The 16,435-nt window shown below is 39.4% G+C and overlaps 1 protein-coding gene across 12 annotated transcripts in view; it reads right to left on the reverse strand.

Moving 5' to 3' along the window:
• Window positions 1–16,435, reverse strand: part of ESRRG (estrogen related receptor gamma) — a 636,910-nt gene that overhangs the window by 172,943 nt on the left and 447,532 nt on the right. For 10 of the 12 annotated variants that reach the window (XM_082394904.1, XM_082394907.1, XM_082394897.1 and 7 more), the window contains one exon: window positions 727–1,142. In XM_082394904.1, the coding sequence (XP_082251030.1) occupies window positions 727–1,142 (416 nt within the window). Of the gene's footprint in view, window positions 1–726; window position 16,435 lie in introns of those variants that run through there. The other 2 variants (XM_082394902.1, XM_082394896.1) reach the window with 1 other exon arrangement.

A 16,435-nucleotide genomic window follows, 5' to 3' on the forward strand; every position in this document is an offset into this window, starting at 1 on the left:
TTGGGTATGTCTTACATACGTTGGAGGCATATTTTCTATTTTGGTACAGTTTGGAAGCTTTTTCATACAAATTTATTAAAAAGGTGGGGAAAGTACATCCAACCACAGGAAAAGAAGGAAGGGCGTAGAAAATTAAATTTGTTTAGAGACGTGATTCTCAAAAGTGTAGTTCCTGGACCAGCATCAGCATCGTCTGAAAACTTGTTAGAAATATAAATTTTCAGACCCCCTACCCAAGACAGATCTAATGAATCAGAAGCTCTGGGAGTGGGTGATCTGCATTTTCACAAGCTCTCCAGGCGGGTTTGATGCACACTCTAGTTTGAAAACCACTGGTCTAAAATATTTATCATTTCAGCTATACGAAGAACAGAAGAGATAAAAGCACTATTTGTCCAGTGCGCATCGGTTCAGTGGCTATCCAGACCCCCACTGCTCTAATAACAGCTGTGCTCTTTTAAACTCCACCCATAGCTTATTATCATTCCATCTTTAGAGCTTGATAGTAAACGCGGAATTGATAGGGAGCATATGGGGGGTGGGGGGGTGGGGAGTCTATTCTACAAATCCTCCACTATCAATTTTCATCTATTTCTATTTTGTACTCAAGATAGAATTAAGAATGCACAACTTGACTAACAAGGGCCAGAACCACGAAAACCAACCAACCAACCATCACATGAGGCTGGAGGAGGGTGGGTATCGCCAGGTGCAACCCTCACTCACCTTGAATCGTCCTCTTGAAGAATGCCTTGCAGGCTTCACAGGATGCTACCCCGTAGTGGTACCCAGACGCAATGTCACCGCACACTAAACACAGTCTCTTGGGCATCGAGTTGAGCATGTATTCGCACTTGGTCTGGGGGTCTTCAACAATGGTGCTGGAGCAGTCATCATACAGTTTCCGGACAGGCCCACTACCTCCTAGGATAGGAGCAGAAGGGTAGAGAGGTGGCGAGTCAAGTCCGTTCTGATGGCCATTCATGGTTGAACTGTAGCTCCCGCTGGCGTCTGAAGAGCCACCTGGGCTGTGGTGGTTGACGCTGTCCGTCAGGGAGGCTGGGCTGGAGGGTTCCGTCTTGATGAAGGACGAACAGCTGGAATCAATGTGTCGATCTTTGTTTGACATTCTGCAGAGAAGCCTGAGGTTTAGGGAGGTGCAAACAGAGAGAGAAAGAGGAGAGAGTGTCAAACACAGATACCAAAAGAGGTAGAAAAAAAGAGAAGGTGAAAAAATAGAGAAAGTGAAAAAAAAGATCGAAAGGAGAAAAAAAAAAAAGAGAGAAGAATTCATACGTTAAAGACATTGCTCTTTGAGAGTGCTGCCTAAGAACCAGGGACTACACATCATTCTCTAGTCAATATCTCTTGTTCTACAACAAGGTAATCAGCATAAGGGCGTGACAGGGTTACATCAAAGTGCCCAGACAGGCCATAAACAAAAGCTCTAAGGGATCCAGTTCCTTTCATTTTACCTTTCTCTTGGAGAACCACTGTCAATATCTAAATCAACTCTCTAGATTCTAAATTTAGCCAGGGAAGAGGAGAAATTTGCAAAGTCCATATCACTTCTAAAATTACCCTTATCTTCACTCTCCTTTTCCCTTCCATTTTCTGATGTTGCAGTCATTTTATTATGAGCAGAACTAAACTTTTATTGTCAAGACCGAACAGATGATTCCTCAGCTCTGTAATTACTGTTTGTCAGCACGCTTCCATAAGCATAACTGTGTCTTTTATTGATCTAAGACACATAGGGAATATATCCTCAATCACGTTGCCTCTTTAATTAAATTGCTCTATTTCCTAGACATTTAGCGATACAGAAAGACATCAAGGATAAAATGCTAGCCAATATTTAAGGATTATTTCCTAGAGCCCACAAAACAGTGAAATGATCACCAGCATTTATTAATAAATATGTACATGTGTTTACATGTGTCCGTGTCTGCATGTGCGATTTGCCACTGTTGAAGAGAGGAATCACTAAAAGCCATTTGAGCCTTCAGTATACCTGTGAATCCATAAACCTGATACTTCATATTCAGCAAAGTAAGGATGTATCAAATTTTGCCCTGAAAAAATGAGATTTGCGATGGTCTCTTTTTCTCCCCTTCCTTTGGTCTTTTAACATCATACCTCCTAAAAGGAAATATGATGAAGCATCTAATCTAACAAACTCTCGCTCTTATCTAGAAGAAACAGACTGCCCCTCTTACTTTGTCAGACCCGTAAGTGATTAAATTTCTGAAGAGGTAATTAGATGAAAAGATATAATTGGTCCTATTTTCTTTCCGGTTCGCCATAGTGCAAAACCCCTTTTAGCAAAGTCTCTAGGAACCTTCTGAGAGCCCACTATAGAAAGAAGAGGTGACAGTTGAGAAACAAACTTAGATAATTGCTTCCCAGTGGAAAGTTGATTTATGGGAATCCCACAGGGTAATGGTCATTCACTCGAATTTGGGGGAGTAGTCACAGGATAACCGAAGGGATGCAATTATCTCTTTCACTATAAATCTAATGATATTTTATCACTGCACAAATTTCATGCTCTCCTCCGGGTGCCCCCTTCCCCCACTGTTCTGTTACTTTCAAAAGAAGAAAAATATGGTTATTTCCTATCAGGGAATGTTCACTGAACAGTTCCGAGAAGGCAGTCTCAAGAGCAAAGCATCCAGAGCAAGAATTTGCCTCTTTCCTAGCAGATTTCCCATTGGAAGTTTTGTGCCTCTTTCTAAAGTAAAGCAAACTCAGGATGTGAAGAAAGCAAACAGGAAGGAGAAATCCACAAAAATATCTTCTTGCTTTCGCCCACCCACTTGTGTTGTCCTTTCATCAAGAACTAGTGAAAGAAAAAATATCCCCCTCCAGCCTGAACCGGGCGTCCGCTCCCTCCCGCATCTGCTGCCTTGTCCCCGTCACTGTTAATGAGCTCTGTAATTAATAGATCGCTCTCCTTGTCTCCCAGCTTGCACCCTGGGCTAAGCACTTTTCCTCAAGTCAACGTTTGAAAGAAAGCGGGTCGGCACTGACTTACAGCAGCCCTGCAAATTCCTTTTAATTTAAAGCACTTACTCTACCACTTCACTTATTACCTTATAATTACTGGACTGCTCGCACATACATTATGATCTTAGACCACAGTTAGAAGTTATTACGGTACTAAAACACGGTTGCTCCCCTTTCCTCTCTCTGGCACTGAATTTCTCACAGCCACGACAATTAACTCCTTTCGCCATCTGCCTGCGAGGCACCATTTCTTAATCAATTTTTCTTTTTCCCAAGGAGAGTTGCTTTGAGCTGCTTGATCACAAAACAGACCACGCTTTCCCTGGGCCTTCTTTTCTTTCTCTCTCTCTTTTCTTGGATTGTCTCTGTTCAATTTTATCCCAATTTTCTTTCCCTCGGGCGTTTTCTCATGGACTTCTAAAATGTGCAGAACTCTTGACTGAGAAACAAGGCCAGGAATCACCCTCCTATTTATGGAAGGGTTATTTGCAAAGTCACCAAATGTTTATGTGTCCAATGCATGTTGTTAAGGTCTTTGAAAAATTGGGTGTCTCCAGCCAGCTGTCTCCTCGAAAATCTCAGCCCCTAACTTTGCAATAATCTGGATGGAAGCAAGAAAATTCAGGAAGTTCAAGTGGTCAGGGAAGACTTTGGACAGTGGCAATCTCTTCTACACAAGTCTGGCCACTGTAGCTGTAAAGGAAAGTGAACATGCTGGATTGGTGCTGTAGGTTTTACATGTTTCTTCTCAGACATGAACTGCTTCCTTAATGAATACCTTTTTGCCCAGTGGAAATAATAATAGAGTTGCCATTTATCAAGTGCTTACTACATGTCAGGCATTGACCTGAGTACTTTCCAAATATTACCTCATTTAATCCCCAAGACAACCTTGTGAGGGAGGTATTACTCTTTAGGAAACAGAGCCTCAGACATCAAACAATTTCCTGAAAGTCATACAGTTTGGAAGTGGAAGAGTCGGGATTTCAACTCAGGGCTGACTCCAAAGTCCAGTGAGGAAATGTCCTGAAGCCAACAGAGAGTTTTTCAAGGTGTTCACTGATGTTTTTTAAATAGCCAAGCACAGAGGGGTAGAGCTGGCACACACAGAGGCTCTATGACATTCACACTCACCCATGAGTGGAAAAGTGGCTGAAGAAGCCACCACGCTGGCTACAAGGCTACCCCGTTGAGTCACCCTCCCCAGGGTTTGGAGTGACACCGAAACAGAATCTGAAAGAACACAGTTGTCTCCTAATTACTACTTAGCTCATTACACTGAACATTTCCTAGACACCATTACATTATACCCTAAAACTACAGTGGGTCTTAATTCTCTCCCTCTCTGTCTCTGAAATTCTACAGCTCTATTATTCAAGCCTGAGATATTCACAACTATCTATAAATTCAATTGTCAGCTGGTGGGTTTTATTCTAGACTTCACTTCAATCTAAAATTAGAGGCACTAAAATTCACATTAACTCTAAGAGGAATGTAGTGAATAAGACTTTATTTCAAAAGAACACCTTTTTGTCAGAAAGAGCCATTTCCAAGATGATGGCTTTATCTGGAGCCAAAGAGAATAAGCCCAATTCCACATTGTGCTGTTAACGCAGAAATTTTAGGTCACATTGAATTCATAAAAATCTAAATTTAGTTAAGAATTATGAATAGAAATAACATGTGTTGGGAAAATGTGGGAAATATTTATTTTAAAGGCTCTGTAGAGTTGCTTTTATTTTATTATTTTAAGAGAAATGATGGGAGACACAAGGGAAATAGAGAAGCAACTTTCTAAAAATCTTCTCTGAGTGAACACCCTGAGAATAAACTGGAGGGAGAAACAACCATGTCAAGAACAACATTTATGTTCTTTATAAGAAACTAAATTTGAGGGATATAACAGCCTTCCAGAGGCCAGGGACATTGCAGTGCTTTAGAAAGTATTTTCAATACAGTTTGAGATACAGTCTTCTGTATTCTCTATATATTATATATATGTTCTATTATATATAATATATTATACATATATATACATTTATATATAAATTCTGATGATCCTGCTTCAACATAGGAACTTCTCGCCCAGCCTTGCCTAAGGGTTAGCAAGAGTAAAATTTATCTTTGGTGTTAGATACTAATGACCAGGCAGATAAAGCTTCTTGGTTGCTGGACTATTTAAAAATGTAATTTTTGACAGTTGATTAACTGTACGTACAGGTGTTCATGTATAGGGAGAAAGTGACAGACAAAAAGAATAAGAATCAATAAGTTGCTGCTGGAGGGGGAAAACAAGATAATCTGTAAGTTAATATTCCATTTATATTATAATTATCAAGCTTGTTTTCAGAGAGGCTACCTAGATCCAGGTAAATGTGTGACTGTGAGTGAATTGCTGTGAATTTCTGGGCAATGTGTAGGTGTCCAGAGTGGTCTACATTTCCCAGAAGGGACTTAAGCCTACGTTCCATAGGCTTATATATGATTAAATATTATTAACCCTTTCACCAAACTATTGGGTTGCCCAAAAAGTTCGTTCGGTTAGTGAATACGTTGTTCAACAGTTCTTCGTGAAAGTTAAAAATGTGTCTTTTAGTTTTACCTAAACCCGAACGAACATTTTGGCCAATCCAATAAAAGTTCGTAATAAGCAGCTGCATTTCATCTTTTGAATTTTATACCAAACTTGAGTTCATTTGCTACTTTATTTCCCTCCTAAAAAAAGTGGTGCATCAATGCAACACATGTGTACAGATCTTCTTCTTTGGCCTTCCTGATTTTAACACCAAGGAAAGATTTTTTGAAATTTTATTATACCTATTTCAGTGACAGACACCTAAATAGGCTAAATAAATGACAACTAAACAACTCACTAGTTTATTTTCTTCCTTGTCATCCTTAAGGGCCCGAAAAGGTACCCATCATCATTATAAATTCCAAACACTATCAATTTATATCTCAAAGTTTTACATAACAACAATGGAGCCAGCAAACCTGCAAGCTTACAAATATGAGAAGACAGAGAGAGAGAGAGAGAAGACAGAATCCTTAGTTCTCTCACTGAATCAGAGAATTTCAGGGTTGGAAAGGAAGGTTATCAAAAGTCCTATCGCTCATCACTTAACCTATCCAAAGTAGGAATGAAGTTATAAGGATTGGTCGGTTTTCTACCTGTCGAAATCACCAGATTGAATATTTAAGTATTTTTGTTTCAAAAAATAAGAAGCTTTTATTAGCCTATAGGTTTTGGGTTTTGTTTTAATGCTTTAAGAAGAAAACCTCCAAGACTAAGGCAGCAGCTCCCCGAGGCCCAGGCTTCCAAACTCATGACCCCAGCAGCTCCGCTGGCAGTCTGAGTTACAACTCCAAGCACGCCACTTTACAATGAGCTTTTTTTTTTTTTTCTCCTGCTTGAACTAATTGCACTCTCGTAAAGTGGCAAAATGTGAATCACTTAGTAACAAAATGGGCACCAGCTGCTATTGTCAAAGAATGGTGATGCTGAAGAAAGAGAAAGCAACCGAATGAAGTGTCATGTCAGAAATCAACGGTGCAACGTGTGATTTGAGAAAACATGACTACTTTACAGAGACAGGGTGTCATTATGGCATCACAGTAATACGCTGCTTTGACAACTGCTGGGTCTAACATATCATCATTGCATTAAGGTACACTGGCTTAGTTGGGGAAGGAAGAGAGAGGATTTTTTCTTTTAATAAGAAATATCTTCAGGTCTGCCTGGTTAACCTAACAGAAGGAGACCATTAATTGTAAAGAAGGAATTGTAAATCCTGACCCACACGCCAGAAAGATTAAAACACATGCACACATATGCACACACACTTAGATACTATTTTAGGTCTTCTTTAATAAACGCGGAGGCCCATCTAATGGGACAGAGGTCTGCATAACACGATCACAACGATTTAGTGATGCCGCTTCTTGATTCTTTGAACAAATAACTTGTGCGTTTAGTCTAAAAGACTCTTTGCAACTCACTCTGTCAAGAACCAGAGTAAGCAAACAGCTCCCCACAAAGCTGATGCTTGAGTTGTTGACAAGAGATGTAGCTAAGTTGTGTGGGAACCAGGGGCCAGCTCCTTCAAGTAACAAATCAGAGCCTCTATCTAAGCTGAACGCTTTCCCAATTCTGTCAAGGGCCACGCGTGCTACACTAAGCAAAGAAGTTTAAGACAAATAAAAACAGGAGACTTGGAACTCATTTCTGGCCAGTCGGTGAAAGCACCCCAGGAATATAATTTCATACCTAGGGCTAAACCATGACCAGGAAGGACCTTGCTGAAACCCTATCTGCTTTTAGGGCTCCAGTGTTCAATTTTGCTCTGAAATTAGGTTGGTCGACTATCCTGATTTAATCACTGAAGTCTCATGTCCTGGGACTTCCTTAGTCCAGACAATCCAGGATGGTTGGCCATCCAGTCGGATATAGAGAAAGACCTATAAAACCTTGTGCCTTTCCTCCTGCTGTTGTCCCTAAAACAAAGGAAGGGAAATGGATTCCATTCCTTTTCAGCAAAGAGAAATGCGCTATTCACACTGGGGGTGTTCTAAGTGTATGGGTTAGAAAGTGCCTGCATCCTATCTTACTGTGTCATTCCAGCCAGAGGCCACTGCCCAGTGCCTTGTTAAGCTATCCAGACTATTTTAGATGTAGGAAATTGCAATTGCTTCAGTTTGCGTTACCAGGTGATTTCTGATGCTTCCTGGTTGATAAACTTTATTAATGGGAAAAGAAATGGTCCTGTGATATCACAATGTGTTGCTCATTACAGTTGTTGACAGTTTCTGTATTGAAGGATTTGATCTGATGCAGGAGCGCTTACTAGTGTAATTCATCCTTAGCTTGTTTTCTTGGACCTATGTCAATCTGGGGGTGCGCCTCCCTTGTTTATAGCTCTAAATACAGTAAGCGAGCTACTGGCAAATCAATAAGACTGTTAAATGCATAATAATGCTGGGTAATTGCATACATGATGTTTTGCATAATTAACCGTCTGAGCTTTTCTTTAATATAATGGGCTCTCATGTAATATAGAGCAGCTATAAGTCTATAAAATATACACAGTTTATATGAACCATGATTCTGCTTAAAACTCTGGCTAATCACCTACATTGGCTTTGAAGGGAGAGCTCTCCTCCACTGCCAAGTCCAAATCAATTCTTATGACATTACTTTACAACTAACATGATATTTAACTGATGATGGCTATTAGCTATTATACAGATTGCATTCAAGGACTGTAACAGTAGGAGAAAAAAATACCATTCAGTTTAAACAAACTTCTGCCATGTAATCAATATTACTGAGGCAAATTAAGTGTTTTAACAAGTGTGTATATTTGCCCTAATGCAGCTTAATTAACTATATCCTCACAACTGCCCAAGTCCAGGACACCTATGGATATTAGAAGACAACGTCAAGAACTGTCTAGTCAGCGACTCAGATGCACAAGAGATGAAAAACAAGCATTTTATCTTCAATCCCTAAGGAGAGTTCTTTCCTTACACAAGTTACTCCCCTGGGACCAAAAGCCAGAGGCCCAGAAGGGCTTTAGAATCATGTACTCTACATCTTGATGTAGGAAATGCCCAAGTGTTGACCGGATCACTATCTCCAGGGTAGAGTGAAACAGCCCTGGGCACTAGGTGGGGACCCTGCCAGAAAAAAAAAGGTTAGTATGGGGTAAAAAACTACCTAAGATAAATCATCAAAATGAAGCTTATGATATATGCTGAATGTAACATTTATTCGGTCTTAGAGATTTACTACGCCATGAGCAGACCCTCTCTGCAGTAAGCTTTCTAGAGAAAAAAAATAGTCTCCTCCTTCTACAAATCTCTGGTCTTTCAAACAGAAATATGGATCAATAAAGTTTGCTTGTGTTCAGACAATTTCGTTTTCAAGCAGTCAAGGAGCACGCTGAAGAGAAAAAGCCGACACGCCAGCGGGGGGACTGACAGCTAAATGAAGACCTTCTAAAGGCATCTCGCTAGAGGAGAAATAAACAGACATTCAACTCATAGAAAGTCTATGCGCTGATCTTTACAAATTAAAAATCGAATATAGATGCTTTACACACACACTCCAGTGATGGAGTTCACAAATCAAATCCAGGTCAGTGAAAGCTCAGGCTGCCTGAATCTCCCTTTCCTATTCTCTTTGCTACGCTGGAAGAGGAAATAAGAATGCTACCAGGAGTTGATGTAAGGATATTGAGATCATCGTATTGATGTCACCCTTTACTCATTAAGAAAATGTTTTGCAAAAGCAATTACAATGACCAATAAGCCAGCTGCCTCCATAGATATAGGCCAGTTCCTCTGGAGTGGAACTCTGAAACATTCCCGGAAACTGGGTGAATCACAGTGGTGAGAAAGCTGAGCTGCTGAGGAGGAATCACCGTTGAAATAAAGGTTGCTTCGAGCATATTGGAACATTTCTGTTAGAGAGGGAGATTCATCGTACCGCCACAGATAATAAACCACATCTTTCCCTGTTGGACAGCGGTTAAACCATATTTATACTTTTAACTTAACAGCTTAGTTTGCAGTAGTTAACATCTGGATGCAAAAGCAGCTGGTCTGGGGGTGATCTATGATAGCAGAGGTTACCATGATATTCTGTTGGTATGAGGTGTTGTTCAGCTGAAGTAGGAGAGTGGGGGGGCGGTGTGGAGGAGGGGAAATCAGCTAATTATTAATTCTAAGACTCCTTCCTCTGTCTTCTTTCTTTAAAAGAAAACATTTCATTGAGCTAGTTGCCTGAAGAGAAGGTGAAGCTTAAACACCCAAGCCACTACTTGCAGGCAATGAAAAATAACATATATATTTAATTCAAGCCATGGAAATGACGAAGGATTTGTTCTGCAGCATTACGGGTTTTGTAAAAGAGATTATTCAGCAGTGGGACACCATCCAGCAAAGACAATGGAAGCCACAGAGAGGCCGGGATTTCAGATCGGAAGGACTCGCTTGTGGTTTGTCATTCAAAGGTCCAAAGATAAACGTGCAGAGAAAAATTTCTGACTCTTAGTCTCAATTCTGAAAAACTGATTAAAAAATGTAGGACACCAGGGTTCCGACACCTTGTCTGTCTTCTCCTCCATTTCTCAGCAAACTGTGTCTTCTTACAGCGCTAGAGGGAGGAGCAATGTGGTTCCAGCCGGGGACCCAGTGCTGTGTGACCTGAGGCAGGTCTCTACCACACTCTGACCCTCATCCTCCCTGGTCAAATGGCAGGATGCGCCCACGTGCTTTCTAAAATACCTGCTGCCATTAAAAAAAAAAAAAAAAAATTATATTGGGTTGGCCTAAAAAAAACCCAAACGAACTTTTTGGCCAACCCAAGATTTTACTCAAATAAAACCCATGCTGGCTTGTGACTCAGATGAGACTGAGAGCAAGGGCTACTGCATGAAAGCACACTTCCCAAACTTCCTTTTGTTTCCTTGGCTGCTACTGCACTTAGCCAAGTTTCACGGTTAGGGCAGTGCACGTGTGTACGTGTGTGTGTGTGTGTGTGTGTGTGTGTGTGTGCGCGCGCGCGTGCGCGCGCGCATGTACGTGCTTCAGGAGAAAGAAAAAGTACGTAGCCAACAACCTGCTACATAACAATGCAACCACAGCAACTACAGTCAACTGAGGAATCCTTCCCAGCGGGTGACCAAAGGCCAAACAGCGCCATGATCATCTGGTGGGATCCAGGAAGCAGGACTCTTGGTTTTTTCCTAGAAATGGTTCTCTTTTTGCTCATTACGTTTTTGGTGGGAGGCGTTGGCGGAAAGGGCAATTCTCTGCAATCAGTGTTTAAGTGAATGTTTGTCCCAGTGTGTGACACCACGCTGTCAGCAAGCAGCGGGGAGCCCTTGAGTTGTTACTACATTTGATTTGACTGCCAGTAGGAAGCTTCATTTCTACCAACTGTTAGTTGCTCGCTCAAAGAATCTTCGTTTCTGGAGTGATTTTTTTTTCCTCCTCTCTTCTATTTCCTTTTCCTTGATAGGTGTGCGCCCAAATGCCACGTGGATGTGTCAGAGGCAACTTTAGTTCTTTTCTCCCGAGCTGGTCAGACCTGAGGGCCTGGCTGTAAAGAGTCCACCCAATGTGTTCGGAATTTCTAGTCTCTCATTTAGATTCTCTGAACTTTAATTCACATTTCCTAGATCCTCACCAGGTCAACACAGACGCAAACTGGTTCGGCCACATTGTGGTCACATGTTTTTACTTGGTGGGGTTTATTTTAGCTGATGGAGCAGACATTTCTGCAGCTTTTATCAGCCAAAAAAAAAAAAAGGCTTGTCACTCACCTTTTCGTGCAGTTTTGTTGAAATAACTGCTCTTTGGGTGACTGCTTCCGACACCTCTAAAAATTTTTCTGATTTGATAACTTTACTACTTCCCGTGAAAGCTTTTCTCTTTCCAAATAATGACTTTGGTAATTAGGATTCTCAGATAGTGTCTCTGATAAGAACTTCTGACAGTGAAAAGCATCTTTAGAAACAACAAAAGCATATGCATGAGTAAAAACGGTGGGGAAAAAAAGAGAAGAAAAAATCCCTCAGAGATATTATGAAAATTCAGGCTGAATGGAAAATTAATTAACACTAAAGAGCTAAAATTGTAATTAAGAAAAATTTCATTAAGGAGAGGAAGGTGAGTCTGCTTTTCTAAATATGACAAGGTGCTGTGTAAAAATAAAGTAGAAGCAGGTTTTGGGGAGTGGAGCACGAAAGCCATGTCTTTAACCAGATCAAATTCTCGAAATTGGCTGTCAAGACAGGATTGTTGTGATTTATACCCGTCTATCAAGCGCATGAACAGAGAGACTGAGAGAACAGAAACAAGCTGCTGTCGCTTCCATTCGCAAAGAACCTTTAATTTCCATAGCACCATCTGTTACCAAATCTAATTCACATTCCCCCTTAATCTGGTTTAGTTCCATAATACTAATTCTTCCCCAACCCCTAGGAATACAAACCACCACCAAAAAAAAAAAAGGCTGTGGTTCTTGGTGAGTGAGAAATTGAATATTACAGAGTTAAGGTGTAAAGGCTCTGGTGACTTAAGGGAAGCATGCTCTTCTCCATTAAAATGTCTTCCTGGTAAAGGGATTTGTTTTCAACCAATGCAGAGATACGAAATTGTTCATATTTGGGGTAAAAAAAAAAAAAAAGCTGATATAAAAGTAGGCCGGGGACATGAAAGCAGAGGTTGTCATAAAATACAATTGTCAAGTTTAGTCACTTTCAGAACTGGCTATAAAATCACTTTGTCATGGTTTTCAAATAGAGAAAGCCTGAAACTGTAATTTTGTTAAGGAAACTGAGAGTGATGTATAAATTCAGAAAAAGTAGAGAAGCCTGGGCGGGGGCGGGGAGGGGAAGTTGGGGGGAAACCTAGGAGGAAATGAGAATGGCAAAAAATCATATTTAATTTAAAATAAAGGGATGTATATGGGTAAACACACATCCATCTCTCCCAGTCTGAGATTCTATTAGCACATAGTTTTGATTCAACATCACTTCTGCTCTTAGCCAATATAATAACTGGCATTCACAATAATGACACTGTGCAGCTATAAAATTATAAAGTGCTTTCTGCATCAGAGAAAGATTAAACTACACTCAGTAAAGATTTACTGTTAAGTGTATTTTATTGCTTTCTAACTCTGTGAAAATTTGTTATCTCTAAAGGCAATAGTACATAAAGATCCACAGGCATACATTACAAAATGAGAAAAGCCATTGTTTGAATCCTAGGATGAGAAGTTTTGATTACACATTTAGTCAACTAGCTTACTACCTAATTCTTCCATGAATATTAGAAGCATTACCCTTTTGATCTCTAACCCAGTCACACAGAACACTAGCTGGGTTACAGGATATCAACCCCTCAATGTCAGTAAATCACTGGAGAGGTTATGATCAAAATATTTATTTTCATGATAGACATGATTATCACCCATAAATACATTTTTTGTAGAAAAGACTTTAACTTGTAAAGTCCATCACCGAACTGGTAGTATCTTTATACCCAATTTTAAAAATCCTAAATCTGTTATATAAAGATTTATATTTTCAGGAAAGAATCTCTCATTTTACTGATATAATTCTCTGATTAACTAGGTAGACAGATATTTTCAACTATTAGCAATAATAAGAGCCTGCTTTTTAAGAGACATGGTAGATTATGAAAGAAGATAAATCGTTCAGGACATTGTAATAAACAAGAAAACTGGAGACGAGAATAAATATGCTTATACACACACACATGAGCGTGTATATATATATATATATATATATATATATATATATATATATATATATATATATACACGTCCTATAGAAACATCAGTGGGTGTCATACACACATATCAGTGATTAGGGATTCTAAAAATGATAAAATAACACTTAATATTTTCAATATTCATTAAGGAATATGCTAATTCTGATATCCCTAAATCATACACAGTAATTTGTACTGTATAATTTTTAGAGTTTCTAATACAATTGCAAATTAAAGAGAAATTTTTGTTTTCTTCACACTCATAAAAATGGCTAACATTCCAAGACTGACAACACCAAATGCTGGTGAGGATGTGGGGCAACCAGAACTCGCGTACATTGCTGGCAGGGTATAAAATGGTACAACCTTTTTAGAAAAACAGTTTGGAAGTTTCTTATGAAATTAAACGGACACTTACTACGTCACAACAATTCCCTCTTAGATATTTACTAAGAATGAAAACATATGTCCACAAAAAGAACGATACACAAATGTGTATCATCACTTATTCATAATGGCCCTAAGCTGAAAACAAATCAAATATCCATCACTGATGAATAGAAAAACAAATTGTTATAATATAATGGAATTATAAAATTACATATATGTTTGTGTTTATGTGTATATATGTGTGTGTGTGTGTGTGTGTGTGTGTATATCCTGGTCAACAATAAAAAAGAAACAAACTGTGATCGTCCACATACAATATCAGAGATACCCTGGTGAGCAAAAACTAGGTAGATACAAAAGAGTACTTACTCCAAGATTCTGTTTATGTGAAGATCTAAAACAGGCAAAACTAATCTGTAGGGACAGAAATCACCAGTGGTTGCCTGGAGCAAGGGGTGGGGAATGGCTAGAGCCATTAAGGAAATTTTTCCTCCTAACACTTTTTACTTTGTTTATACTTATGTCTAAACCATATTTTTGTATGTGTTATATGGATTACTTTTGTCAAAACTCATCTAACCGTGCATGGAAAATATGTGTTTTGTTATACGTAAATTTTATTGATAAAATTGATCTAAAGAGAAAATTTTGAACAATAAGTTTAAATATAATGGGAATTCCCTGGCGGTCCAGTGATTAGGACTCCGCACTCTCACTGCTGAGGGCCTGGGTTCAATCCCTGGTCAGGGAACTAAGATTCCACAAGCCACTTGATGCGGCCCAAAAAAAAAAGAGTTAAACATAATAACTTTATATTACTAGAAGTTTCTATTGATTCCTATGCCTTGTACCAGGTCTTAAATAGCCAGACCTAGAAAATTCTTCATCAACATCTAGCTGTACTTCTGATTTACACACAAGGACCCAGGGGATCAGGGAAGAGAGACAGATGACTTATTCAAGGACACCCAGAATTAGAGGTAGAACTCAGTCCAAATTCCAGCTTTCCATCTCTGAGGCCAGATCTTTTTCCAACCTATTAACGGGGCAAAGGATGAAATCAAGATTAGGCCCATAGTGAATAATATTCTACTGATCTGAATGATAAACACCCCTCTGTATTCTGTTTTTAAAAACAAGAAATATTTGTTACTGTAAACACCAAATAATTCCGTGCATCCACGTGCATATTTGGGAAGTAAAGAAAGCAAACCTGACTTCATTCTTCATTTTCTTCATCCAAACATGGCACATGATAGAATGGCTTTAGTAAATAGGCAATATGTAAGCAGCAATGTGGTCATGTGTCATTGTAAGTAATTCACAGTGGGCTTTTAAAATTTTTGGTTTGTTTTGGTTTTGTGTTTGGAATAAGGAAGTAGATATTATGGGAGATAGAATATGGAAACAGGATTTAAAACGTGGAAATCAGAAAAAGAGGAGAGTCACCTGATTTTTAAAAATATGGTTTAGATATCAGTATAAACCCAATAAAAATGTGTCAGGGGAAAAGTACAGTATATAAAACCTGAGTTGGTACATTTCAAAAGAAATGTATAATTCTAAAGGAGCTTCCAGGAAAGAAAACTTGCAGAGTAACTTAAATCAACTTAAAAATTATTTCATCACCAATTTACCAGCTGCTTCTCAAGTAGGAAGACAGGGATGGCATTCCTTAGCAGGAAAGGAAATAAATCACAGAGCACATTTCCTTCCCCTCTTTAACTTTCATACACATGAAGCTTACAGCATTTAGTACTTAGCTAAGGAGAGATGACATGATTATATAGCTAATTCATGTTTTCCTGAAAAGAGGATTCTGCAGAATAATTAAACTGTGTATAGTCCTGAAGACGAATCTAGCCAAGCTTACAATCTCTCTCTTTCAATGGCTCCACACACTCTACAGGTCGACAACCAAGCCCCTTAGCCAAGGAGTCCGGACCTTGCCCTCACTGGCTGGCCATCCTCTCTGACCCCAAATCTCACTTCTCCCCGCCTTGTACCTCATATATATGCAATGCTTGCCAACTTGTAATTCCTCCTACCAACCAGCTTTCCCTTCTCTCTGGGATGCATCTCGCTTTCCCTGTCCCCCTAACAACTAGCCATCTCCTATTCATTAGTAAAACCTCAACTGAGTTATCACATGTCCAGCGAGTCTTTCCTGACACCTCTTTCCCTAGATATTCCCATAATTCCGTGAGCCTATTTCTACAACCACACTTAACCCACTGTCTTTCCTGTGTATACTTAATACTGGAGCGACCCTCCACTTGAGCAGGACTATGCATTGCTTTCTCTTCCTAAATTTAACCCTGTGCCCAGGCTGGTGAATGAAGGAAGAAACCATGAATTCACATCCGCAAAAATCGGTAAACTTTAAACACTGGGGCACAAATTTTCTAAATTAGAGTGTTGTTCACACAATCTTGAGAATCTGTGAGATACAGCATTAAACATGGAAAAGCGATTTTTATATCTCCTTAGGTCAAAGTAAACCTGCTAAGAGATTTGATCTAAACAAAACAACAACCTACAGGGTGAACTAGTAAATGATTATAAGAGTTTTAATTAGATGCCCTGGCTTTGAGTTCACCAACATTGTTATTACTTAGTTAGTGCCAAGTAACTGTGGGGGCTGACATGTTATCTACAAACCTCAGTTGCTGAATCTGTTAAATGGGAACTGTACCTCATAGTATAGGAAGAGTGAATAAAAATTATCTGC

The sequence above is a fragment of the Balaenoptera borealis genome (assembly GCF_965194805.1).
Source record: "Balaenoptera borealis genome assembly, chromosome: 1".
In the NCBI taxonomy this organism is placed as follows: domain Eukaryota; kingdom Metazoa; phylum Chordata; class Mammalia; order Artiodactyla; family Balaenopteridae; genus Balaenoptera; species Balaenoptera borealis.